The sequence below is a fragment of the Sus scrofa genome, chromosome 6 (genome assembly GCF_054392235.1).
Source record: "Sus scrofa isolate SSC_HxYL_T2T_F1_AM1 chromosome 6, Sscrofa_HxYL_maternal_Yorkshire_Landrace_v2.0, whole genome shotgun sequence".
Taxonomy (NCBI): Eukaryota; Metazoa; Chordata; class Mammalia; order Artiodactyla; family Suidae; genus Sus; species Sus scrofa.
The window spans coordinates 76,845,763-76,873,478 of record NC_139388.1 but is presented as its reverse complement, the minus strand read 5'-3'; the positions used below and the strand labels follow the sequence as shown (position 1 = coordinate 76,873,478).

General features: G+C 42.2%; 1 protein-coding gene and 1 pseudogene across 20 annotated transcripts in view; both read right to left on the bottom strand.

Moving 5' to 3' along the window:
- Window positions 1–27,716, bottom strand: part of VPS13D (vacuolar protein sorting 13 homolog D) — a 256,641-nt gene that overhangs the window by 186,203 nt on the left and 42,722 nt on the right. For all 20 annotated transcript variants that reach the window (XR_002344906.2, XR_014807064.1, XR_014807062.1 and 17 more), the window contains 8 exons: window positions 23,838–23,928; window positions 21,892–22,018; window positions 20,236–20,416; window positions 12,629–12,811; window positions 7,073–7,295; window positions 4,925–5,135; window positions 1,832–2,003; window positions 1,537–1,649 (listed from right to left, as the gene is read on the bottom strand). Coding sequence is in view for 6 of the 20 variants with exons in the window: in XM_021095374.2 (XP_020951033.1) it covers window positions 1,537–1,649; window positions 1,832–2,003; window positions 4,925–5,135; window positions 7,073–7,295; window positions 12,629–12,811; window positions 20,236–20,416; window positions 21,892–22,018; window positions 23,838–23,928 (1,301 nt within the window). In the remaining 14 variants the exon portion in view is untranslated. The remainder of the gene's footprint in view (window positions 1–1,536; window positions 1,650–1,831; window positions 2,004–4,924; window positions 5,136–7,072; window positions 7,296–12,628; window positions 12,812–20,235; window positions 20,417–21,891; window positions 22,019–23,837; window positions 23,929–27,716) is intronic.
- LOC146402560 (small nucleolar RNA SNORA70) lies at window positions 13,727–13,818 on the bottom strand (annotated as a pseudogene).

Genomic DNA, 27,716 nt, shown 5'->3' with positions numbered 1-27,716 from the left:
TCATACAGAGAAATAATGCACCTGAGTCCACCAACAGAAAGAAAATTGCATTTGTAACAGTTTTGTTTTTTTGTTGTTGTTCATTTTATTTTGTTTGTTTGTTTGTTTGTTTGTTTTAAACATGACAGAGAAAACTGCCATGGGCAATTCAGTACCATCGTGATAATCTCTGCACAGAGTTCCTGCATATTGGAAAAAAACTCAGGGCATGACCAGTCATCAGAAAAAATCACCCACAAAGTAATCAATCTGGGATCCCCACCCCACCATATACCAAGTTCGCATCGGCTGAATTAGATATGGACCTGGATGAATTTTTCAAGGGAAAGCAAAATAGAAGATGGAGTGCTTCTGTGGAAAGATTTCTAGACCTCTCCAGCCATATGATCTTACACTAGTCAAAAACTCTGTCTGGGAAACAGGATTGACACCTGCCCAGCCTTACCTGGCTGCCAGGAGAGGAAGATGAGAAGTGTGAAAATACAGTGCACGCCTGAGGGTTTTCTACCAGTCATCACAAGTCCCTGATCTCCACTAACCAAGAAAATGACATGAACAAGTGAACTGCTAGGTAAGCGCACACGTTCTCTAAAGGCTGCCCACCTTACGACTCGGTTTTCAGATGCTTCCAACTGAGAACATGGGCCCACTAATGCCAAAGCTTCCAATTTTTCAAAAGAAGCTGAGATACAACCATCTTTTTTTTTTTTTTTTTTGTCTTTTTGCCATTTCTTGGGCTGCTCCCGCGGCATATGGAGGTTCCCAGGCTAGGGGTCTAATCGGAGCTGTAGCCGCTGGCCTACACCAGAGCCACAGAACTCGGGCGGGATCCGAGCTGTGTCTACAACCTACACCACAGCTCATGGCAACGCCAGATCCTTAACCCACTGAGCAAGGCCAGGGATCAAAGCTGCAACCTCATGGTTCCTCGTCAGATTTGTTAGCCACTGAGCCACAACAGGAACTCCGAAATCCAACCTTCTTATGTGCAATTCCTCAATTTTCAAATGTTGGCCAGTGAGGCCATCATCACAGCTGCCCCCCGGATGGCTCTGGGGCCCCCGTAATGCACACACACGGCCAGACCACTGCCTGACTCGGCTGTGCTCATGTGAGACCATGTTCCAGCCCCATGGGGCTTACCAGGGCATTCAACTGCCAATCCAGACCACTGCAGGGCTCCTGTTTCTCTCACTGGCACACCCAGATGCTCTGTTAGCCAGAAAACCACAATGAGCAGAGCAGCCCAAGAACCATAATGGACAGGAGACATGAGGAGAAAAACACCATCACTGTTGTAAGTCGCTGGTGTTCCGAGGGCTTGTTACTTGAGCAGAACCTCGGCTTTCCTGACTGATGGAGTGATGAATTTAAACTCTGAAAAAGCACCGTGCAGACCAACCAAAAAGTCTTCTGCAGACCGAACACCTTTAGCTGTGAATCATCGCCCTGCAGCCTCTTCTCTACGCTCACACAAAATGTACGTACGATGTGTATCACCGTTACTAACAGCAAGGCAGTGTAATGAAAGCCTACCTGGCCAGGGACCCAGCACCTTCCCTTCCCTTTGGATCTTTCAGCTCCAGACTGACATTCACCATATCAATGAGGAAACACATGCACGTGTACACTTCTCCGCTCAGAACAGTCTGGAAAAGGAAAACACGGATCAAGTCAGAGTTGATACCAATCTAAACAGAGGGTAAATATCATGAAATCTACTTTGCTTGTTGTTTCATCTTCTTGTGCAGGTGACTGGGGGGAACAGATACACGGGGATACCATCGGCGGAGACCACGAGCCTTAGAGGTGAACCGAACGTCCCACTCACATGAATCCTGGGGTCCTGTAAGTCATAAGGCCGCATGAATTCCTCTATGGGTTCTCCAAGGTTGTTCTCCAATAAACCCCGGATGAGCTTGTATTTGTACAAATCCAGAGAGCAGTGAACGGAGGAGAGGTTGCCGTGGATAGAGATGTCTGGCACTGTATGACTTATTTCTCTAAGAAGAAAGAAAAAAGGTCACTTCTACAGCCAAATCACTAACTTAACATGGCTCACACCCAACTCTAAGTGCTAAAATGTGCCCACCTACATTACCAACCAATTAATTTCTACCTTCCGATGACAAAAATTCCACGTGGGTCCAAATGAAGTTAGTAAAACTGAGTATCAAGCTTCAGCTAAAATAGGCTGCTTTTCTCCCAAAATATACAAATCTAATCTGAGTTAACTAAATAATCAATTCATAAAGAAAAATCTCATGAGACTCAGAAGAAGCTTAAACATTACAGTTGGGAAAGCAATAAGGCAAGATGACAAAACAAAAAAGAAACAGACTCAGAGATACAGAGAACAAACAGGTAGTAGCCAGAGGAGTGGGAGGTGGGGCGAAATGGGTGAGGGATATTAAGAGGTACGAACCTCCAGTTATAAAATAAATAAGCCATGGGGATACACTATAGAGCATAAAGAATATGGTCGATAACATTGCCATAACTTTGTATGGAAACAGATGGTGACAAGACTCGTGGTGACAATTCCATAAGATATGCAAAATGTCAGATCATTATGTAGTAACCTCAGACTAACAGAGACAACAGCTACATGGCAATAAAAAAGATGACAAGCTCTTCATTCATTTGGTGATAACTAATGGAAAAAACCAGCATTTCAGAATAAACCCAGATGGGAAACGAGGCGAAAATCTGAATTAGTCACTCAGCTGGGATGGGCAGGGGTCAAGTTGAAAATGCCCAGGTTGAGGGGAATATACCTTGTCCCAACACTGAGGAGCCTTTTCTCTGCAGGGCACAGTGGGTCCTGCAGACACTACGCTCTGAGTGTATAAGGCAGAGGGTTAGGATTTGAAGGGGAAAAGGAATACAGAAAACCACTTTGTCTGTGGAGAGCAACCTACAGAGAAGAAGGTGAAAAAAGACCAGCCACGCAGTTAACAAAGCAGGAAAGGATTACCAAGAACCTGGGTTCCTGTGTCTGTGGTGTGAGAAGCTGATAGAATACCTTGCATTCAGTCATCACCTTCTATCTGGACAAACAGAGTCTAATTATCTGCACATAAACACGGATAGAAGTGGGTCAAGTTTAGATAAGCAGAGTAACAAAGCGCATTTTTTTTGGAAAGCATTACTTGAAAAGAAAACAGAATGTTTGATTTCTAAATAATGAAGCTCTCCTCAGACTTCTAAGCCAGTAAAACCAAACAGAGCTCATGCCAACCATGACTGAACGCCAGCCAGGGAGCACTTGAATAACAAATAAGAAAGAGACGCAAAAATCCCAGTGAGAGTGGCTAACATGTATCACTAATCCAGAGAGAAACAAAAAAGTGACATTAAAAGACTTGCCCAAGCCCAAGAACTGCAAAGGGAAAGAAAGGCCAAAGAGGGATTAAAATCACACCCTAGACAAGTGGTGACGCTGCTTTTCAAAATGCTACCAATGAACATCTCTTTCCTCACTTGACAGCCAGCCTCCTCTTTCTGGGAGCTGAGATGCAGATGTTGCTGCTTTTTCCAACAGCAACGCCCCAGACTGAGAGACCTCACACACTGCAGCCGAAGCTCCCAGTCCATGCGCAGGGGCCAGGCCAGCATAAGCACCAGAGAACTTTGCTAATGTACACCTGAGGTTTAGGAAGTTCCCATTGTGGCTCAGCAGTAACGAACCCGACTAGTATCCATGAGGATGCAGGTTCAATCCCTGACCTCGCTCCGTGCAATAAGCATCCGGCGTTGCTGTGAGGAGCTGTGGTGCAGGTCGAAGACACAGAGCAGATCTGGTGTTGCTGTGGCTGTGGTGTAGGCCAGCAGCTGTAGCTCCGATTCAATCCCTAGCCAGGGAGCTTCCACATGCTGCTGCAGGTGCGGCCCTAAAAAGCAAATAAAAATGAAAAATACATATGCCTGAGGTTTATACACTTGAGGGTTAATATACACTGAGAGCCAGGTAGTCTCAGGTAGAGTCTGGGAATGTTTATTTTCAGCAAGTTTCCCAGCCAAATGTGGAACTAATGACAACCGAAGCCATGCTCCAAAATACAGAAGTTAATCATCCTCTGTTGTGAGGCCAGTGGAAAGGGAAGTTAAAGTCAGTTCCTCAGTCTTTATGGCGTACCTTCTGGTAGCTTAATGGAGTGAAATGGAAAAAGCCGCATCTAAACAGTTTTTTTTTTTTTTTTTTTTTGTCTTTTTGATATTTCTTTGGGCCGCTCCTGCGGCATATGGAGGTTCCCAGGCTAGGGGTCGAATCAGAGCTGTAGCCACCGGCCTACGCCAGAGCCACAGCAACGTGGGATCCGAGCCGCGTCTGCAACCTACACCACAGCTCACGGCAACGCCGGATCGTCGACCCACTGAGCAAGGGCAGGGACCGAACCCGCAACCTCATGGTTCCTAGTCGGATTCGTTAACCACTGCGCCACGACGGGAACTCCCTAAACAGTTATTCTGATGAAATGCAGCTCCGAGATAAAGAGCAACAGCAGGTCCCAAATCTACTGTATTTGGAACTTATCATCCATATGTCACTTCTTCCAAAACACTTTCCCTGCCACCACTACCACCCTACTCCCACCAAAATCCATGCTAAATTCATGTCCCTTCTTCTTTGTTACCAAGGCACCTGTCGCGATCCTGTAATACAGACTATAATACTGAATTAGAATCACTGACTTACCTTCCTATATCCCGCAATGAAACTGCAAGCGCCACAAGGGCAGAAGTTTTTCCTTCCCTCATAGGAACCCTCACGTCCAGCATATAGTAGGGACTCAATACATATTTGTCACATAGATGAAAAAAATAAGTGAATACCCATGCCCGTCCAGGTGTCATAGCACTGATTTCCAAGCTATTACGATTCTACTTACAACAGACAGGGATATGGGTATAAACCACTCACTTGTCCAAATTCCTTTCCACCTGCAATTTTAGCCTACAAGGCTCAGTCAAGAGACTTCCTCCTGTCTGTCTCACGAAATAGGAGGGGAAGAGCAGGTCTCCACTACTGGCTTCCGAGGACTTGGAATACTCTCGAGGGCGCCTCTCTGCGGCAAAGATGTCCATGTCTTGTAGATCGACAACAATGCAATCCAGCAGGCAGACGTGGTCTTCTAGAAGGAGCCAAGGAGAGAGAGAGACAGTGAAGAAAACGGGACCCGGAAAGGCTGGCCCGGAACAAAACTAAAAAGCCAAAAAAAAGTTCATTTTGTCTTTGGAAATGTTTAGAAGCACCTGCTTCAGAAAGCTGGGGGACCAGAAGTCTTCACTCTGGCACCAGGACCTTCCCTGAACAACGCTGCGTGTGCTGGACACTCACTTCCTGCCTGCCCCCTGCTCATAAGCACAAACCGTGCCACGCCCCCCTCCATGTCGCACGGCTGCCCTGAGGCCTTGACCAAAAGGGCCTCTAAATAAAAGGACCTCTAGGCACCCCTCCCAAGGATATCCCACAGGGGTCTCCCATAGAGATAGTCTTACCCAAAGGTTTACAAAATTTTCCAGGTAAATAGCACACGTAACTATTTCCACTGCCACTGATCCATTCCAAGCCACCTCCATACTTGCCTAGACCACATAAACTCCCCTCCAACAGACCCGTAAAATTCCAGTCTGCCTCACAAAACCATTCTGCCCACAAAATACCTCAATAATCCTTAAAAAAGAAAAACAAAGAGAGATCAAAACCCTCTTTCTTTATACACTTTGATGGCCATGCTGTATGCATTCATTTTATCCACACGCACAGGCAATAAATACCATGCAGGTTAAAACTTCAGGTTCTAGAGTCAGACTGCCTAAGTTCATAGGCCCATTCTAGCATTTACTGTCTACATCAGCATAAGTATGGGCAAGGAACCTAGTCTCTTCATCTAAACGCTATAGGGATATTATGAGGATAAAATGCTATAATTTAGGAAAGTATGTGCCATGATGTCTGGCACTAGTAAGTATGTCCAACAACCAGTCTTTTCGTTTTTTGTTTTTTGCTTTGTATTGCCACATCCGAGCCATATGGAGGTTCCCAGGCTAATCAAAGCTACAGCTGCCGGCCTACACCACAGCCACTGCAACGCGGGATCCAAGCTGCATCTGCGAACGATACACCACAGCTCACAGCAGCACCGGATCCTTAACCCACTGAGCGTGACCAGGGATCAAACCTGCGTCCTCATGGACACTAGTAGGGTTCATAACCCACTGGGCCAAGACGGGAACTCCCAACAACCAGTCTTTTGATGAGGATTACGATCATCTCATTTAATCACCAATGGAACCATAAACCACTTCCCTGTCACCTCTAGGACAATGAGGTACGACAAGGAGTTAACTATTCCTTGCATCTAATGGAAGACATTCAGTAGCCTTCCTCAACTAGTTCCCACACCTCTTGACATCCAACCATAATGGACTGATTTTCATCCACTGATTTTTGTGGCTAATCGTATTCTGCTTCCCAAACTTCTTGGGGCAACACCTCCCTTACAATCCATCACCCATCCAGAACACAGCTAAGAACCAGAAGGCTGGACTCTCATCTGAAATGACTCATTCTTAAAATTCTAGAGAAGAGCATGAATAACTGGGTGGCTCCTGTCCTTCGAAAACTGTTCCTTAGAGCATTTCTGTTGTTATCCAAGTCACACTATTATTTTCTCAGAGTTCTTTTTGTTTTTCTAGAAGTAAATAGTGACAAAAGGATAGTAGCTGGATAGTGACTTGCAAGGATGTATTTAGGGATGCAGGAATTCTCCTATATACTATCACCATCTGATGGCAAATATCTTGACATACAAGTCCTAACAGACCATCTAAATCTCTCTCCTTCCTGGGTCTTGCTAATGTAACCCTACTTTAGAAGTCACCTAATGGTAAATCTACATCCTAAGATTCTTAAGCCTTCTGCATCAATATCAAAATCAGATTATCACCAAAGACATGCGACCATGGGGTGGGCACCTGCTTGTATGGGATGCATGCCCCCTCAGGTCCCTGCAAGGTCTCATGAATTTCCCCACCTCCATCACGCAGCTCCTCTCTCCTCTTTTACCTGGGCTACTCGAAACCTGGCTGACAGAAGGTGTGGCTTGCTGTCCTTGCTGCCTGGTCGAGGTACTTGGCCCAAACTCGCTCTTCAGGCTGCCTAGACTCATTCCAGCAGGAGGCATCATGAACAGCCCCTCGGAATGAGTCCCTTTCGGGTCCTCCGTGCTTGTCATTTTCCTCACACTGTGTTTGGGAGTACCAGTTGGGGAAGCTGAAGGCACAGACTCCTGGGAAGAAAAAAAAAGAGAGATCTAGAAGGCAGGAATAGGGGTGACTATACCTACTCTCCTGGAAATGCCACCCCAGTCCCTGGACTCTTCAAAGACTCTACGCCACCGGTACTTCCCAAGCCCCCAGATCCCATAAACAAAAGGGTAACCGGGTCATGACACTTTCTGCCACATGTAATTATTTGCAGAGATGTTACATATAATTCAGCACCTACTAAAAACTAGCATTTTTGCAAAAACACATTTTACCTTTTAGTTTAAAATCAAATGTCAAGATACTAATTACTAGTGGTTTAATCAAGGTCACAAACAACAAGAGCAAATCTCTCAGCCATTTGATACACTGTTCCATTGCTGCAGAGGAAGGGCTTATTGTTCTAAGAAAATGCACCTAACAGTAATATGGAATTAAGCCACTGCAATGTGTTTGCACTTCTGGAAGTCTCCCCTCCTGGGGTGGGATGTTTCTCATCTTTCTAAGTAAATGCAAATGAAAGCAAAATGGAAAACATAGGTAAGCCATTTCTACTATGCTTCTGGTCAAGGGCATAAAAATTAAGGACAACTACAGAGTAAAATTATTTCTATAATTCTATTGAAAATACCACATGCGTTTCTTACATACTTAATACTTTCAGTTAATTGCTAATGGGGTAAATCTTTTTCACCAGAACGGCTCAATAATTGACGTTGAAACTTCCCATGGTTTCTTCACCCAAGCTCAGACCTATGCATCTGCGTGGCTTGCCGCAGCACCGTCGGTTTGTTCTCATCTATCCCTTCTCACCAGCAAGGTGGAAGGAGCGGGTGAAGGTTTTCCTTCCAGCACTGCTTTATATGAGGATTCCTCTCAGCATGTGAAAAGGAGATGATAATATTGCTGGCCTGCAGAGTGATCTTGAGTGGTCATTACATGTAACAGTGAAAGAAACCAGTTCTTATGTTCTGCAATTCTTATATGCAAGGCAAATTAATAGGTAAATGCTATTATTTAAGTATTTTGACATTAAAACCCTTCCCCCTTGCTTAGTTTATTTAAACTCTAGAGTATTTGTTGCCCTTTCATTTGATTCATCTTTCTGTCCTCTCTGTGGTTGGTTTAAATAAATCAATGGCTTGAGGAGATTAACTCAAAGCTTTTGAAAGACTTAGAAATTACAGTTTAAGCACAAGCTTTGGTTGAGAAAAATGAAAGGAAAAGCATATGTAAAAAGTTCAAACCTCACTCATTAAGACATGGACTTATGTAAAACAATTCCAAACACACAGGCGTCAGAGAACTCAAAGGCAAATAACCCCTCTGCAAGCTTTGATTTCAGACTATTTCCTGTTCTGTAACCACTGGAATGCATTCTAGACAAACCTCACACGTGCAAATGCATTAAAGGGCAAATGTAAGTGCAAAGTGATTTTCAACGAAGAAAGTAATTACTCAACCTCGAGGAGGCCTAGATCAATGGAACTTGACTGTACCTGTGGAGAGGTAAGCTTCACAGGTAGGCTTACCTGATTACAAATACTTTAACAAGCAACACACTCCAAGCAGCCCTTACGGAATTCTGCAGAACAACCACTGGTATGTGACAAAACAAGGCTTTTCTAGGATTTAAGAAAATAAGGCCATCCAAAAAGTACTACCTAGTGCAAAGGAAGGAAGGGAGGGAGGGAGGAAGGAAGGAAGGGGGAAATTGCTTCTAATGGTGCTTACGAACTTCTCTACACAGGAGGTAAGTGACTCACCGAAAGGGGGGGGGGGGAACAGTGATAAGCAGGCTTTCCCAAGTAATGAAATATTTTAAAAGATTATTTTTCTAAATTTTCTTTTTTAAGCATATGAATGTGAATTGACTGCTGAATCCCATAAGGTTTTTCCAAATTACCAGCAGGCAAAAAAGTATACTTATACCTTGAAGAAAAAGTCATCCTTGTACGCACTGCCACTTAAAATCAAATCCTCAAAAACAAATACAGGGAAATGTTTTCATTAAAGTGCTATAAACTATGTGCTGTTATTTGGCTCCTTACTGTGAGTGTTTATAATTAACATGACTGGGCAGTCAGCAAACATGTGAACCAAATAACAAAACAAATGCTTTTGCAAAAATTTCTCGAAATGTTTTGGCAATTCTTCTCCAGAAGCTAACTTCAGAGTCAACTCATAAGCCCATACATAGGTACATCTGATTTGGAAAATAAGTCCTTTACCTTCTCTCTAAAGCGTAGAGAAACAAATGGTATTAATGAACTCGATCACTCGTTCTGGCTCTAACAGATCTCTTCCTAAAAACGTAGGCCTAAAACAAAGATTTTCCACACACAAATACATGCCTAAGAACTGACTACAGACTCAAAAGATGGTTCCCAAGGAGGAATGCAACTCTCCCTTGGGCAGTGAGGGCAGCAGAGCTGGAACAAAGGTGCAGTATCCTGAGGTGACAACGGGGACAACATTCAGCTCGGACAAGTTGGCTGACTACCCGGCCAGGTTAATTACAAACACTCACAGTAAGGAAAAGTAAGAAACTGAAGAAGCAGTTACCAACCTTTCTTTTTATAAACAGATGTTTCTTTTATCTCCACTTTAAGGGCAAAATGCTTATCACGTAACTATGAAGAGATTTTCTTCATTAAGACTAGGCCAAATGTGAAAGACCAATGGCTGATTCATCTAATTTTTACTGTCTTAAAAACTATACATAAGCGGACGCCTACTTCTCCCTCTGGCGGGAAGGGCTACTATTCCAACAGGAGGGCTACTGAGCGAAGGTGAACCAGCACGTTCTCCTCCATCAGCTGACTGCAGGTGCGGCCAGGGAGCCAAGGGAACTGGCGATGCTCTCCCTGCTGCATCGCTCATCACTCCCGCTTTGGCCTCGCCCTGTGCTCTGATCACTAAGTCTGGTTTATCTGGGTAGCTGTAAGTGAGGAGTCAGGCTGCCCTCTAACCCACTGTCTAAAAACCCCCACTCTGGGTCCTAAGCCCAAGGTTATGACACGTGAATGTGGCTCCCGTGGTTCTCACTGCCTCATCGTCATTCTCCTCCTCACTCCACCCCTTCCTACTCAATGAATCAAATGGCTTTGGTTCGGGATGTTTAGGTGAGTAGTAATGAGTCAAAAGAAGAGTGAGAAGTAAGACAAATTAAGAGAAGTAGAGAGACAGTCATTTGAAAATAATAACAATTACTTGAGTTTAGATATTACCAACAATATATTCCTCCTACTACTCTTACCTGAGCTGAGGTCCTTTCAAAAGCTTGGCAAGACCAGCACCCTATTCAGCTCTCTTCCACTTTCTTTCCCTCCTATACACAGCGAGGGCACAGGACCTACTCAAAGTTACATCTTTTCTGTAACGACCTCTGGAGATCGTCCATCTAAGTCAATTTAAGGAACTCAAAAGAGTTAGAGCTATTTGGGAAAGGGCCAGAGAGACAGGAATAGCCTTTGCCAGTTCACTTTCCCCCACAGAAATCTAATCCTAATACTGGAGGATAAAATCATATCATGGTTAAGAGCATGGAGTATTCAAGGCAGAAACACCAAAGTCTGAGATCCACACTGTACTCCTCACTAGATGTTAACCCAAAAGAAATCACTTAACCTATAAGTTTCAACTTCCTTATCGAGAAAAATGGTGTTAACGGTACCTCTTAGGTTGCTAAAGAGAGCAAAATGAACAAAAACGTAAAGAGCTTAGCACAGGCTGATAACAGGCATCCAAAAAACACTGGCTACTTCCATCACTATTCTTGTCGGCTGCCATGGAAACTAGTAAAGTTTCATTGAAACACACACCCAGAGTGGGGGGAGGGAAGGACTGGGAGCTTGGATGGCGTGTGCACACCCTGGCGTATGGAATGGATGGTCAGCAGGGACCTGCTCTATAGCACAGGGCAATCCACTCAATATTCTGTGAAAACCTATATGAGAATGGGTATGTGTATGTATATGTATGACTGAATCACTTCGCTGTATAAGAGAAATTAACACAACACTGTAAATCACCTATACATCAATAAAAGTTTTAAAAAATGAAAATAAATAAGTAAATAAATAAAACAACCCACCTAGACTGTGGGGAAAAGGGAACCCCAGTACACTGTCGGTAAGAATGGAAACTGGCATGGCTGCCGTGGAAAACAGTATGCAAAAAACTAAAAATAGAACTACCTCATGATCCAGCAATTCCACTCCTGGGTATAAAACTCCTGAAAAAACCAAAACCACTCATTTGAAAAGATCCATGCACTCCAATGCTCAGAGTAGCATCATTTACAATTGCCAAGAAATGGAAGTAAGCTAAGTGTCCCTCAATAGACGAATGGATAAAGATATGCTCTGTGTGTGTGTGTACATATATACATATATACATATGTGTATACATAATGGTGTGTGTACATATACATACACACATACACATAATTACAGTGGAATGCTACTCAGCCATTAAAGAAGAGTGAAATTTTGCCATCTGCAAAAACATGGATGGACTTGGAAGGCATTATGCAAGTGCAATAAAAGAGACAAATACTTCATGATATCACCTATATATGAGGTCTTCAAAAAATACAACAAACTAGTGAATATAATAAGAAAGCAGCAGGCTCACAGATAATGAAAATAACACTCTTCATCCCAACTGCCCCCAAACATGTTATACGAGGTAAGTGCTAATGTAGTTTTAAACTATAAAGCAATATGCTCTATAAGATTTTATTAAGAGATTTTAGAACGGCTTCAAATAAACCTTGGGCCAAATCATTTCTTCTGAAAAAAGCCAAAGAATGCACAAAGGTTTTTTTTTTGGTTTTTTTTTTTTTTTTTGTCTTTTCTAGGGTTGCACCCATATAGAGGTTCCCAGGACAGGGGTCGAATCAGAGCTGCGACTGCCAGCCTACGCCACAGCCACAGCAACTCGGGATCTGAGTCACGTCTGCAACCTACACCACAGCTCACGGCAACACCAGATCCTTAACCCACTGAGTGAGGCCAGGGACCGAACCCACAATCTCATGGTTCCTAGTCAGATTCATTAATCACTGAGCCATGACAGGAACTCCATAAAAAGTTTCAATACTATGAGTTCAGCCTGTGAGAAAAGCATTATAAAGACGGTTCTATTGATTTGTTTGCTAAAATAATTTAGTACATCCAGTTAGTAAGGATTATAATTTACACTATATTAAATGGTTAATTGAAATATTAATAAAATGTCCAAAAAAATATTCTTCAAGTGGTTAGGAATCATCTTATGGCAACATCTGAGTTTTTGGACTGGTATTCAAACACCAGGTGAATTGCAAAGGCAGTGGGTGCTGACCGCTCACCTTATCCTGTAAAGTAAAGGTCCCAGGAAAACCAGCAAAGAGAAACTTGTTCCTGACTTTCAACTTCCCCAAATTTGCTACAATCAAATTATTTGATCTGGAACTTTCTGGGATAAGAAGCACAGGAGCACCAGCTTCAATATCCAGGAGAACCCGTGAACCACGCTGGGCTTGATCTCTCACCTGAAAGAAGGAGGAAAACCAAATCAGAGGTTCAATTAATTCCCTCATTTTACAATCAAATAACCTCAAGTTCCCAAAAGCTTCATAAATTTATACATCTAAAACAACAAAAATAATTGGTACAGCACTGTAAACCACCTATACTTTAATAAAAAATTAAAATAAATGCATAAACATTAAAAAAAATAAAATAAAACAACTAAAATACATTCTATGACCATCAAGAAGTCAAAACAGAAATTAGTAACAAGAAGATAATGGAAAATCCCAAATATCTGGAAATCAGACTATACATTTCTAAATAACCCATGGGTCACAGAAAAAATCATAAGGGACATAAAAACATACTTTGACCTTACTGATAAAGAAAACAAAGCACATTAAAATTCATAAAATGCACTTTAAAGGGTACTTTAAAATGTTTAGCATTGAATGTTTATGTAAAAGAAGACTTAAAATCAATAATCAAAGCTTCTAGCTTAGGAAGGTAGAAAAAGAAAAAGCAAAATAAAGCTAAGTAAGGAAAAGGAAGAAAATAATTAAGAGCAGAAAGCAGTTATTTAGAAAACAGATCAACAACAGAGAAAAAAATCAGAACACTCTACCCAACAGCCACTTTACATTCTTTTCAAGTGCACAGAGCACACTCGCTAAGAGTATGCAGAGGCCTAACACACGCCTCAATAAGTTGGTTATTTGTGAAAGTGATAAATCTCTACTATATTAATGAAGAAGAAGGAAGGAAACAAAAATGACGACGATGAGTGGTGGAGTTTGGGACATTGCTACTGAAGGGAAAACTATTTTTATTTTGTCCCTGGCCACTGTACCCTGGGTCTTTCCGAAGGTACCACACATACCTGTCTGAGACCCAGGCTGGGGACAGCATGCCAGACATGAATGTCCATTGGAAAGGGCTGTTGCCAAGGTCCCTTAGGACAACCCATACAGGCAACAGGCTGCATACACTACCTACGAGGCTGCTATTTGCAGCCACTGCGCCCCAGGATTTCTTAAACGTTCAAAAAACAAATGGACATTGAAATGTTTTAATTGATATAATTCACAATAGCATCGAAATCGTGAAACACTTAGGGATAAATTTAACAAAAGATGTTTAAGAACGTCAAAACTACAAAACACTGCTGAGAAAAACAGAAGACCTCATTAAACGGAGAGATATACCACAGACAAGGGATCCAAATACGCAACACTGCGAAGACGTCAAATTCTAGACGTACGGATTCAGCACAATCCCAACAAAATCCTAGCTGACTTTATGGTAGAAACAGAAAAGCTGATTCTAAAATTTAAATAGAGGATTCCCATCAGGGCTCGGCAGGTTAAGGACCCGACACTGCCTCTGTGAGGATGCGTCACTCAGTGGGCTAAGGATCCTATGTGGCTCGGATCCCGAGTTGCTGCGGCTCTGGTATAGGCCAGCAGCTACAGCTCTGATTCAACCCCTAGACTGGGAACCTCCATATGTGGTGGGAGCGGCCCAAGAAATGGCAAAAAGACAATAAATAAATAAATAAATAAATGGAACAGAAGAGAGAATGAAGAAATACACACATACCTATGTGATCAGTGGACTCTGTTGAGTGCTAAGGTGATTCAATAGGAAAAGAATAGTCTGGATACACACACATACAAGGAAAAAGAAAATCGCAACCCTCACTTCACAAAATACACAAAAACTAACTCAAAGTGGAGATCTAAAATGATAAAACTTCTAAAAGAAGAAAGAGGAATTCCCGTTGTGGTACAGTGGTTAACGAATCCGACTAGGAACCATGAGGTTGCGGGTTCGATCCCTGCCCTTGCTCAGTGGGTTAACGATTCGGCGTTGCCGTGAGCTATGGTGTAGGTTGCAGACTCGGCTCGGATCCCGCGTTGCTGTGGCTCTGGCGTAGGCCGGGGGCTACAGCTCTGATTCGACCCCTAGCCTGGGAACCTCCATATGCCGCGGGAGTGGCCCAAAGAAACAGCAAAAAGACAAAAAAATAAAAAAATTTTAAAAATTTAAAAAATAAAGAAGAAAGAGAAATGTTTCGCCACCCAGTGATAAGCAGATTTCTTTGACAAAATGCAACAGCCTAACTATAAAAGAAAAAAAAATAATGAACTTCATCAGGATGAAAGACTTCTGCTTTTCAAAAATCAATATTAAGAAAATGGGGTGGGGGGAAGTTCCCATTGTGGCACAGTAGAAATGAATCCGACTAGGAACCATGAGGTTGCAGGTTTGATCCCTGGCCTTGCTCTGTGGGTTAAGCATCTGGTGTTGCCGTGAGCTGTAGTGCAGGTCACAGACACGGTTCGGATCCTGCGTTGCTGTGGCTGTGATGTAGGCTGGTGGCTACAGCTCCAATTCCCCCCCAGCCCAGGAACCTCCATATGCCGCAGGTGAGGCCCTAAAAAAAAAAAGAAAAGAAAATTGGGGGGGGGGGAGTCATAAACTGGAGAAAATATTCACAATACATATATCAAAGGACTTGTGTCCAGAATATAGGAAGGAAGAAATAATGTCAATTCTATACAAATTATTCTGAAAACAAAAGAGGGAGCACTTCCCAATTCATTGTACAAGGTCAGCATTACCCAGTTACCAAAGCCAGGAAAAGGTATTCTTTTCTTCTCATAAATCTATAAACTAATATCCCTCAGACGCGTAAACACGAAAATCTCTAACAAACTGGGGCAAGGCGAGACAACTGTAAAAGCATCCCCTGACGATGAATGGACATGGCTATATTCTATTGGGACAGAGAGCCGACCAACAGCCACCAGAAAGCAGGGATTAGCGACGGGGGACTATTAGCAGAGGGATACAAGCAAACTTTCTGGGATGAGAGAAAAGACCTAAACCTTGACTGTAACTATAGCTACAAAACTGGATGCAATGGTTAAAACTCACTGAATTCTATACTTAAAAAGGGGTAATTTTACTGTAAGCACTATACCACAAAAGAGCTGACAAAAGTATACTGTACTAATACAAGGTATCTCATATACTGAACTGTAAAAAATATAGATTCCAAACAACGAGAATAAGACGGGTTCTTTTGGTTCCCAGGCTAGGGGTCCAGTGGGAGAAACAGTTGCCAGCCTACACCACAGCCACAGCAACACGGGATCCAAACCACATCTGCAACCAACGTCACAGCTCGCGGGTGTTCCTTATCTGAAAAATAGGAATAATGATAGGCCCTGTCTTCAAGAGTTGTTGTTAGGATTAAGTGAAACAGAACTAAACCACTGAAAGTGATCATCTAGTAGCTCCTATTAGCACATGAACAGCAGACCCTTTCAACCTATGCAAGTACACACACAACTAACTGAACGTGGACAGGGGGAGACCTTTTCTTTTTAATTTTTAAAAGTTTAACATATTAACTTACAGCCTCAAAAGGGATAAACTATTACTGGCATACTGTATAGCTCTTACTCTTTTAACATTCCTTAACAGGTATATGTTAATAGGGAAAGCACTGAATCCTGAACTAACCAAGGTTAAGCGTCCCAGACAATCAGAGGTAATAGTTTCTATGTTTCCTTACCTATAAAATGTTAATAACCCACCTGCCTACTATACCTCATTAGGTAACATCATAACTAATTTTTTTTTTTTGCCTTTTTAGGGCCACACCTGTGGCATATGGAGGTCCCCAGGCCAGGGGTCAAATCACAGCTATAGCCACCTCAGCCACAACAATGCATCTGCGACCTAGACCACAGCTCACAGCAATGCCAGATCCTTAACCCACTGAGCGAGGCCAGGGATTGAACCTGCATTCTCATGGATACTAGTCTGATTTGTTTCCACTGAGCCATGACAGGAACTCCAATTACCCTTTTTTTCTTGGAGAAAAGAATTGAAACTTCAAAACAGCCTAATTTTCTTATCAGCAAATAAAAATAGGTCTTTTGCTCTCTCCATAAATAAAAGTAATTTCAAATCCACACATCTAAGTAATTCAAACAACTAGGATTAAAGATCCTTGAGATCAGCTTTTCTTCAAAAGTCCACATATTTAGCCCTATTCAAAATAGAAAAACATTCCTTTAACCCTCTACTTGTTTTATATAATCTGATAAAGCAAGACATTTTAAAAACGTATCTATTTAATTTCTGCTTACCCCAGAAAGTTAAATTCTCTCTAAGGCACCGTGTCTCATTTCCTCACCCAAAGGATTCCTCACGATAACTACCATCTAAGTCACACATGTAAAAATAGTTGTTTTAAATGTATGAAACAATTCTAATGCATAACATCCAGCAAAGCTATATTAAGACTCACAAAAAATTTCACAAATTTAACCAAACAATACCACTTATAGGATCCAATCTTACAAAAATAATTCAAGGAATCAAAAAACTATGCACACAAAAATATTCAAAGAAGCTTTCCTCATAAGAATGAAAAACTGGAAGCACTGTAAATGTTAAGAAATAAGGAAATGGGCGTTCCCGTCATAGCTCTGTGGGTAAAGAATCCAACGAGGAACCATGAGGTTGTGGGTTCCACCCCTGGTCTCGCTCAGTGGGTTAAGGATCTGGCCTTGCTGTGAGCTGTGGTGTAGGTCGCGGTCGCAGCTCAGATCCCATGTTGCTGTGGCTGTGGCTGTGGCCGGAAGCTATAGCTCCCAGACCCATAGCCTGGGAACCTCCATATGCCATGGGTGTGGCACTAAAAAGCAAAAAAAAAAAAAAAGAGAGAAGGAAATGGTTAAGTAAACTACTGAAGATACCAAACAAAGGTTAAGAAACGAATCTGGATTCCAAGGACGTCGGCATCTATACTGTATGTACTATAAAGTACTCCTCAGTTTAAACATTTTCTTGAAAAGCATGTGTCGACCATAAATGTAATACCATTTTATACCCATTAATTGGCCCCAGATAAATAAGGTTCACAATACAAGTGTTGGCAAGATAGGAATTAAAGGCATTCTTACACACTGCCGATGGAGACGTATGACTGAGACAGCCACTCTGGACAAGAGCCTGGCATGATCGTGTAAAGAGAAACACGTGCATACCCCAGGGCCCGGGAACTCCACTCCTAAGCATCTCAGAGAAGCTCCTACACATGTGCATTAGTGAGATCCAGCCCCAACAGCAAAACTCACTGGAAACAACCCATGTGTTCAACAGGGAAACAGCTAAGTCATCTGTGTTACACACAATGAAATAACAACAGCGACAACAAAGGAAATGCAGTCACATATAAACCTGAATGAACCTTATGAACACACTAACCCGGGGGGGAAAAACAGCAGCTCAGAACACTAAAGACAGCTCAACACCATTCTTATAAAGGTCAGACAAGGAAAACAAAAGATATTGCACAGAAATTTTTAATTTTAAAGAAACTAACAGGCCCAAAAATCAGGAGTGTGTTACCTGAGCCATCAACAGAATGAGACAAGGGAAGAACCATAGTAATGTTTCAGTTTTTATTCTGGTGGTGGGTTCATGGATGTTCCTTCTATCATCATACTTTATAACTTACATACATGCTACAGATATTCTTTTATATGTACCAAATACTAAATTTTTTTTTATATTTCTAAAGAGAGGAAAAAAGGCTGTATACTCCATAACTATAATCAAGGAGACATGTATAGGAAAAAAAAATAAAAACAACAAAAATAAATTAAAACATAGCGATGGTGTTAGAAGACTGATTCTTTTTTCCAGATTCCCTATAATATGGTTATAGTACTTTCATATTTAAAATGCACTCTTGGGAGTTAAAAATGCACGCTTGGGATCCTGCGTTGCTATGACAATGGCGTAGGCCAGCGGCTGCAGCTCCGATTGGACCCCTGGGAACTTCCATATGCCACAGGTGTGACCCTAAAAAAGGCAAAATAAATAAATAAAAATGCGTTCTCTATAAGAAACACAGGAAATCAAAAACATAAGTTGCTTCCAGGGATAGAAATTGGGGGCTGAGGGCAAGTGAGGAGACTTTCCTCCAAATGCCCTTTTTAACCTTGATTCTGTACTCAAATGAATGTAACATATTTAACATATTCAAGTTTATTTTAATTAAAACAACTCTTTTTTTTTTTTTTTTTTTTTTGTCTTTTTGCCATTTCTTGGGCTGCTCCCACGGCATAGGGAGGTTCCCAGGCTAGGGGTCGAATCGGAACTATAGCCGCTGGCCTACACCAGAGCCACAGCAACGTGGGATCCGAGCCGCGTCTGCGACCTACACCAGAGCTCACGGCAACGCTGGATCCTTAATGCACTGAGCAAGGCCAGGGATCGAACCCGCAACCTCATGGTTCCTAGTCGGATTTGTTAACCACTGAGCCACGACAGGAACTCCAAAACATAACATTTTTAAATATTGCCACGCCAAAGACTTAAATTATAATTTTTTACTGGATAAAGCTTAAAAATAACCAAATAACAAGTTTTACAAAAAGCTACATTGTAATCGACTTCTGTGGTTCCCAAACTGTGTGCCAAGACACCACGGGGGCTGCCTCAGACTCACAGGTGCACTGCCAGGACATTTTAAATTTTTGAGGGAAACACATCATCTGCTGGCACAAACTACTAGCTTGAGGTATTTTACATTCGATGTTAGCTCATGCTACATTCCTTTCAATGTCGTCACATCTTTGTGAAGCCGGGTCTTCAGCAGTTGCTGTGATTAAAAACCAAGTACCATGAGAAAATAAACATGGAACAGGAAATGAGGGTTGGGATGTCCAACCTGATTCCAAGTTTGAGAAGTTGTTCAGGGCTCAAGAGGCACATACATCCTACTAGGAAGTAATTATGGTTATTTAAGAATGAAATAAAAATATTATCTTTCACTTACGTGTTATTATTTTCTTCAAAGAGCTACTGAGTAGTTAGGACATATGGACATATTAGGTTTAGACTTAATTACTTTCAAAGTGGAAAGACCATTAGGTGTTTCCTTTGGCCTAGGATGTATCAACGGAAAAACTTCCAAGACGTTAAAGGAGCCATGAATTAAGAAGTTTGAGAACTATATTTGAAAAAACAAAAACACCAGATCCTTAACTCACTGAGCAAGGCCAGGAATCAAACCCGCATCCTCATGGATACTAGTTGGGTTCATTACTGTTGAGCCACAACGGGAACTCTCGGGACCAGAAGTCTCAAGTGCTATCCGTAAACTCTGCTTATGTTTTTGAGAGCAAGCTAAAGCTACACTTTAAAGGTAACTAAAACAAGATACGGTGAGTCAGGAACATAAACTCTCGGATTACAGTGAAATTTCTGTAATCAGCTACACGGAGGACGCCAGTAAGCTTAAGATGACCTGATTACCTTTACTTTTTTCAGGGAAATTTCCCAGATTGATCTCCAGAGATTTAAACGTTCTGCTGACCGAACTGAGAAAGCATCATGGATGAAGGAAAGTACCCACCGCCTGGCCCTCAACGGCGGCTCGCTGGCGCCCCAGCACGTCCTGCAGCTGAGTGAAGTGCTGGATGAAGGCCACCACCTCGGCCTGGAAGCGCTGGGTGTGCACATACTGCACGGAGGCCATCTGCAGGCGCACGCGAACGTCGTGCTCTCTCCGGAGCAGAGGGTCAGGCCGCCCGTATCTGTGAGGAAGGGCCAGAAGCAGCCAGATGCAAATCAGTAACGGAAGAAAACTGGGCTGCCTGTGGTGTTTCCCTAGAACACAGCTCTACGCATTAAAATGGAAATCCACAATCAGGTCTTAGAAAGTAAACTCTGGTAACGACTTCCTTTCTAAGCTTGCGCACCGGGCCAGGATGTTAAATGAAAGTCTGGGGTGATCCCAGAGCTATAAACAGGGGGATAGCTCTGGGTGCTGAACTCACGGCTGTTCCAGAACTCACTCAGAAGCCACCCGTGGTTCAGAGCTTTTACCTGAGCCTCTCTTTCCCTGCCTTGAAGGAAAAGCGATTATTCCTGCTCACTCTTCCAGCAACGACCATGACAATATGGGCTTGAAAGATAATAAAAATAAGACCATGAAACAATGAGTAAAAAAAATTAGGCAACAGACCCATGTTTCTGCGGGAATCTGTCCTTTGGAAGCAGAAAGCTCTTTACTTCCATGAACTGCAAGTCAAAGAGTTTTAGCATCTACACTCACAGATAAATTAGAAAACTTTTAAAAATGGATTTCAATTTAATTTACTGGAACGTGGTACCATAATAAAAAATTATTATATAAAACAGTCACTGGAGAAAGGAACGCATATTAGCTGAGCACCTACTTTGTGCCAGGCAGAGAGTTAAGAGTTTTATATTAATTATCTCATTTATTATAGAATATGACACTGTGATAGGTAACAATACAAAAAAATCCATCTAAATTCTCAGTAGAGTAGGCTATACTCCCTCTGGAAATGAAAGAAAAAGTCCTCAGACATCTTTAGGAACTGTTTTTCTTAACTCTGGTTGAACACTAGAATCACTCTGGCAAGTTTAAAAAAAAAAAAAAGAATACTACCACTGACCAGAATATTTGGGGACAAAGTTGGATATATTTTCTAACAGCTCCCCAAAACGTTGGAAAAAAACACCATTTTTTCCCTTCTGAGAAAACCATTCTCTCATAACTACATAGACCCAAAGATGCCTTCTAAATTGTAACATTAAAGGGATTCAATACAGATTGTGTTTATACAGGGGAAAAATGAATAATGTTAACCTGTATCTTCAACAACTGTCTCAGACTGAAATCACTCCAGAACTTTGAGAGCTAAATGGAAATTGATCTAATTTAGTCCCCTCAGTATTTAGGTAGAAAAACTGATGCAGAGAGATTAAGCAACTTGCTCAAAGTCACCTAACAAGCTGGTGTGAAATTGGACTATAACAAGGCTCAGAATGATTTTAATTATGCCCCATTTATTTAAAAAGCTGAGCAGCCCACTTCAAGGCAGATCCATTTTAATATAAATCAGGATTCCTCACAACTACATCAGATCAATTTTACATAAGAAGCTAAGATTTTTAAAAACTTCTCTTCTTTGTTTAGCCAGTAAGACTGTGAAAAAGCAAGCTATTATGACACAATGTTACAAAAGATCAATATTTTTACTTAAAAGTCTGGAAGATGAGTGCTTCTTCCCCACTTGTAGTGAACCGTTCTCTGTAGAACTCTCCATGGGATGTCAGGTCACTTAGAGACAGGCTCCCGATGCTGCCCTGTAAGGCCAGGTCTCCCTCTAGGAATGTTAAAAATCAGAACACATTCTTAGGTATCTCTTTTCTGTCACACACCTTAAATTTGTCTGGAACAAAAATCGATAATTACACATTGTTTAATAAAACTAAATGTCAAAAGCAAATGATCATATTCCAATACACACAGGAAGATATTTTATGTACTATTTCAAAGAGTCTCAACGCAGAAGATCGAGGGACTGAAATACTATAGCAACGTCACACTTTAATATTTATAAGGGTAAAGAATTTAAAAGCATACACAATTTAAAGGATAAAACATTTACAAATGTGATCCCTTCTGAGATCAGACCACTAATTAGAATTAGTGAAATATCATAGGTCTATTCTGCACTATAGATAAAAGAATCAAGGAAGATGTGTCAGATATATGTCAATTAATCAAGCAGCACTGCATCAGGGTTTTAGAGGGACTTCATTAAAAGGCAAAAATTAATGAGATAGACACTGGAGACACAGATTTGGAACTCATATAACACAAGTAAAGCTCTGGAAGGTGGGTAGAACAAAAAAGAAATGTTGAAACATGTACACCTGGGATGTCAACCTATAATGAGTCATTCTTAACATGGTGTGGATACGGAGGAGGAATATTTTGAACTGCTGCTTCTATAAAACAAATTTTATCATCATAGTTGGTTAGTATTATAAAACAATGACCGAGGGGTATATATTTGGCAGGCTAGTTTTGCTCCCAGTGAACTGAAAACACATACTTATTTTTGACTCCTAATGTCCTCTAACAAAAATACCCAAGCTTCTCCCAACTCTAAAGACCTATCTCTTCCAGAAACTTTTTTTTTTTTTTTTTTGTCTTTTTAGGGCTGCACCCATGGCATATCAAGGTTCCCAGGCTAGGGGTCGAATCAGAGCTGTAGCCGATGGCCTACACCACAGCCACAGCAACACCAGATCCAAGCTGCATCTTCGACCTACAAAACAGCTCACAGGAACGTCAGATCACTAACCCACTGAGCAAGGCCAGGGATCGAACCTGCATTCTCATGGATGCTAGTCAGTTTCGTTTCTGCTGAGCCACGATGGGAACTCCCCCGGGAGGAAGCTTTTATAAATTAATTTATGCCAGGCATGAAACCTCAATTTCAGTTCATTCCTTCCCCAAAAGACATTCTTATTTTACTACAGAGCCAACATTTGAGCATTGTAATCTTATTTCATTATGAGTTGCTTAAGGAAGGACTAGTGTTTGATGCACACTTTATAAATTCCTCTGATTTAGAACATGATGTAGCTTGTGCTCTCCTAAGAATTTCAAACTACACAGTCCCAAGAGAAAGAATGCCAGCTTTGCTCTAATATCCCCCCTGCCTAAAACCATGCCCCCATCAGTGGCTCCCTCTATTTATGGCAATAGAGTGAACACACACCTTGGTTTCCCAGGGACAGCCCTCTGATATGTCTGTTTCCCATTATTAATAATGCCCCCTTTCATGTGCAAAAATGTCCCAATTTTGTACAAAGAAATTATATAGTCACCACAGAGGGTTTTCTTTTCTTTTTTTTTTTTTTTCTTTTTTTCAAAAAAAACACAAATAGATGCTCCACCTACAGAATCAGATTCTTGGGATAGAAGGGAGTTGTATGAGGCATCGGCATTTTTAACAAGCCCCTCAGACGATTCTGATCCATAAACCAGTATTTGGGAACCACGGCCAGAAATCCCTGCCAGACCAATAATCACAATCAAGCCACTTAGTCACCCCTTACTTAGCCTGCGAGGACAATCAGAAGTGCGAGCAGGACCTTAATTCCTCCCAGATCTTGATTTTCCCCACTTACCAATCATTTCCAGGTGTGCCACTAATTTGGACACGTTGGCTTTAGCAAGCTCACTGGTGGTCTTATTCAACACGAGAGAGAGCGAATGAACCTAAGAACACAGGAGGTAAAGCAGGACAAGTCTCACTGGAGGAAAAAGATATCCTTCAGGCAAACAGTATCAAGGAAGATGCTCAAAGTCTCAGGAAACCTGAAGGTAAGGCTTTTACTTTATTGATGCCAGTTTCATTTCAGCTTTCCCACCAGCCAAACCGTAAGAAGAGAATGCAGATCAGAAAAGATCTTGGAGTTCCCGTCGTGGCGCAGTGGTTAACGAATCCGACTAGGAACCATGAGGTTGCGGGTTTGATCCCTGACCTTGCTCAGTGGGTTAAGGATCCGGTGTTGCCGTGAGCTGTGGTGTAGGTCACAGACGTGGCTCAGATCCCACATTGCTGTGGCTCTGGCCTAGGCCAGCGGCTACAGCTCCGATTTGACCCCTAGCCTGGGAAGCTCCATATGCCGCGGGAGTGGCCTAAGAAATGGCAGAAAGAAAGACAGAAAGACAGACAGAAAGACAGAAAGACAGACAGACAGAAAGAAAGAAAGAAAAGATCTCAACTGGACAAGCAAACACCCAGGTTTTGTGGTGTCTTCTCTATGGCTGCCTCATCTATTCTATGAATAGATATGAAATATTCAGTGAAATGTTTGTTACATCATAAAACAATTTTTCTCATTTTTGCATTCATCTTTAATATTGCACTATTCTGTAACCACTCATACAGATCCATTTTTATTTTTTTATTTTTTTTGCTTTTTAGGGCATATGGAGATTTCCAGGCTAGGGGTCAAATCAGAGCTACAGCTGCCAGCCTATGCCACAGCGACAGTTGCGTTTTGCAAGATCTGAGCCGCATCTGTGACCTACATCACAGCTCACAGCAACACCAGGTCCTTAACCCACTGAGTGAGGCCAGGGATCAAACCCACAACCTCATGGTTCCTAGTCGGATTCTTTCCCACTGCGCCAAGACGGGAACTCCTCATACAGATTCATTAAGTAAAATCTGCCCTAAGAAGTTTATCAAAGCAAAACAATAAATACGTTTATCTTTATAAATATTTACTTTCCCTGTTGACCAACTGGGACTTCACTTAAGAACCATAATCGGGAGTTCCCATTGTGGCTCAGCAGTAGCAAACTCAACTAGTACCCATGCGGACACAGGTTCAATCCCTGGCCTTGTTCAGTGGGTTAAGGATCCAGCATTGCCATGAGCTGTGGTGTAGGTTGCAGACACAGCTTGGATCTAGCATTGCTGTGGATGTGTCGCAGGCCGTGAACACTTAAGCCTGAGAACTTCCATCTGTCAAGGGTGCAGCCCTAAATAGACCAAAAAAAAAGAACCAAAATCAAAGATTTTTTTCCCCCAGACAACTATAAATAAGAAGAAAACTATTAAAATCCTTAGGAAGAGTATTCTTTGAAACAAATAAATCCTGTATTGTAAGACTGTCATTTAAACTCCAAAAAAGACTCTGATTATTGAGGCAGGTATCTCCAGGTGTCATCACTGGGGATAATGCACTGGTTGAAGAGAAGGAGAGAAGAGGGGACAGCTCAAACCCCAATTCACACTCTGTTCCCAAGGGGCAGAGACCAGCAATACTCCCCCCTTTATCTTTAATGCCCCCCACAAGTAGGTGCTCAGTAAATGTTTGACGAATGGATGATTAGAAGGAAAAAGAAATGGTCAAAGAAAGAAAATAATAGGAAGAAAGAAAATAATAGGAAGAAAGGAAGGGGAAAGAACATTTGTAGAGAAAGAAAAAAGTAGGGGACTATTACAGATGGAGCAATGACCTTGGGGACCATTCCAGTGCCACAGAGCTTCCCTTGCAGTGGTCTCTGACACAGACGACAGAAGGATCGCAAAGGAATGAGGTTATCACCAAGGAGGAAGTAAAAAACCTCTAGGCACCTAATCACCAAAATAACATATAAAATGGGTCTAAAAATGCTTTGCTTGGAGGAACCCAGCTGTTACCACCTGAGTCTACTCTTAGCATGAACCTGGGGGACACTAAAACTGGGATGCCCGGATGCTGTACACCTCCTGGTATGATGCAGCAGGAAAATCTCTGCCCGCCTATGAGGTGCTCCTCCCAAAAAAGTAGTTGGACCTGAATCTGATCAAGTCTCCAGAGCTAACTTCCATTTCCAAAATCAGAAGATAAAAGAAGCCAAATAGCACCATGAGGAAACAGACAGACAAATCCAGAATGCGGCAGGACCCAGCCAATTTCCCCCAGACAACCGCCTGGGAGGCAAAAGGCCGGGGAGAGGTTTAAGAGACATGGCAGCAAATTAACACATGAGCCTTATTTGGATCCCCATTCAAAAGATTCACACATCATTTTATGTCGTTCTGCTCATTTTGTAGAAAAGGAAACCACTGTTTAGAAGAGCAAAGTATTCCACTGAATTGTAGAGATCAATGAAGAGACAAAGTTTCTTAAATCATTTGTTCCTCTACAACCTACCTATAAAAGAGCATTTCTGAGACAATCAAGGAAATCTGGTTATGGGATGGTGGGTGTAACCTAAAACCAAGGAATTCTTGTTAATTTAGTTAGATGTGACAATGCATTGTGGGTATGTAGGAAAATGCTTTTTTTTTTTTTTTGCTTTTTAGGGCCACGCCCACAGCATATGGAGATTCCCAGGCTAGGGGTCAAATCAGAGCCACAGCTGCCGACCACAGCCACTCACAATCTGAGCCACCTTGTGACCTATATATACCACAGCTCACGGCAACGCCAGATCCTTAACCCACTGAGCAAGGCCAAGGATCGAACCTGCATCATCATGGATCCTAGTCGGGTTTGTTAACCACTGAGCCACAAAGCAAACTCCAAAATGCCATATTTTTTAGAAATAAATACTAAAGTATGTAGAGGTGAACTGACTTCTCTGGAATTTGCTTTAAAATGCTTTCACACACCAAAAAAGGGGGGGTGGGGAGTGGATTAGATGAATGTGATAAAGCTCACCGGTTAGGGATGTGGGAGTTCATTACACTGATATGATGGACATTTTTCACAATGAAAATGTTTTCAAAATTTCTTGTTGTAAAAAAGTATGTTGTTGGTGGGCCTTTATCCAGTCCTGGTTCTCCTGTGAAGCCAGCTCCGTCTATCCACACAAAGCCCCGGGGGACTCCACATCCGACACCAAAGGGTTCCTGAGGCAGCCCAAGAACCCAGGTACAAACACACGACGTCCAAAGGAATGGGGAAACCTCTGCAGTTCCCAGCCATCTCACCGCACCCAGCTGCAGCAGCCACAGGCACTGCAACGGTCCTGAAACCCGTGCTCGCTCAGCTCTCTCTTCCATTTCTGCGGGCATAAAGCCTCCTGCCCGCCAAGGAAATAAGAAGAACGGCCACTGGATAAAACATGATTCTCCTTCCTGACTCCTGGCGAGCAGCAGATGCAAGTCCACGTTCGCTGAGAGCTGTACATCCTCGGCACACACAGGCGGCCCAGAGCTCTAGAGTGGTACCACCTTCAACGGGCCGACGCTCCCCAGAGTAAGAAGCCTGGAATTCAGTTGCTGTCTTTAAAGTGTTTTTTAAACATCTAGGAGTACCGAGGACAAGTTACAAGTGTGGCAATCCTCAGACTAGTAAAAGGAATGACAGGGACCGTTCGTTCACTGAAGGCTTACTTTGTGCCATGCGCTCTGACCTCCATCAGCTCACTGAGCCCTCATGTGCTGTAGGCCCCATTCAAAACCCTCTGGTTATCGATGAACTTGAGGAAGAAAGAGTCAAAATGCCAGGATTCAAATCCAGGCAGCTGACATTTGAAACGTCATTCTTCTTTTTTTGCTT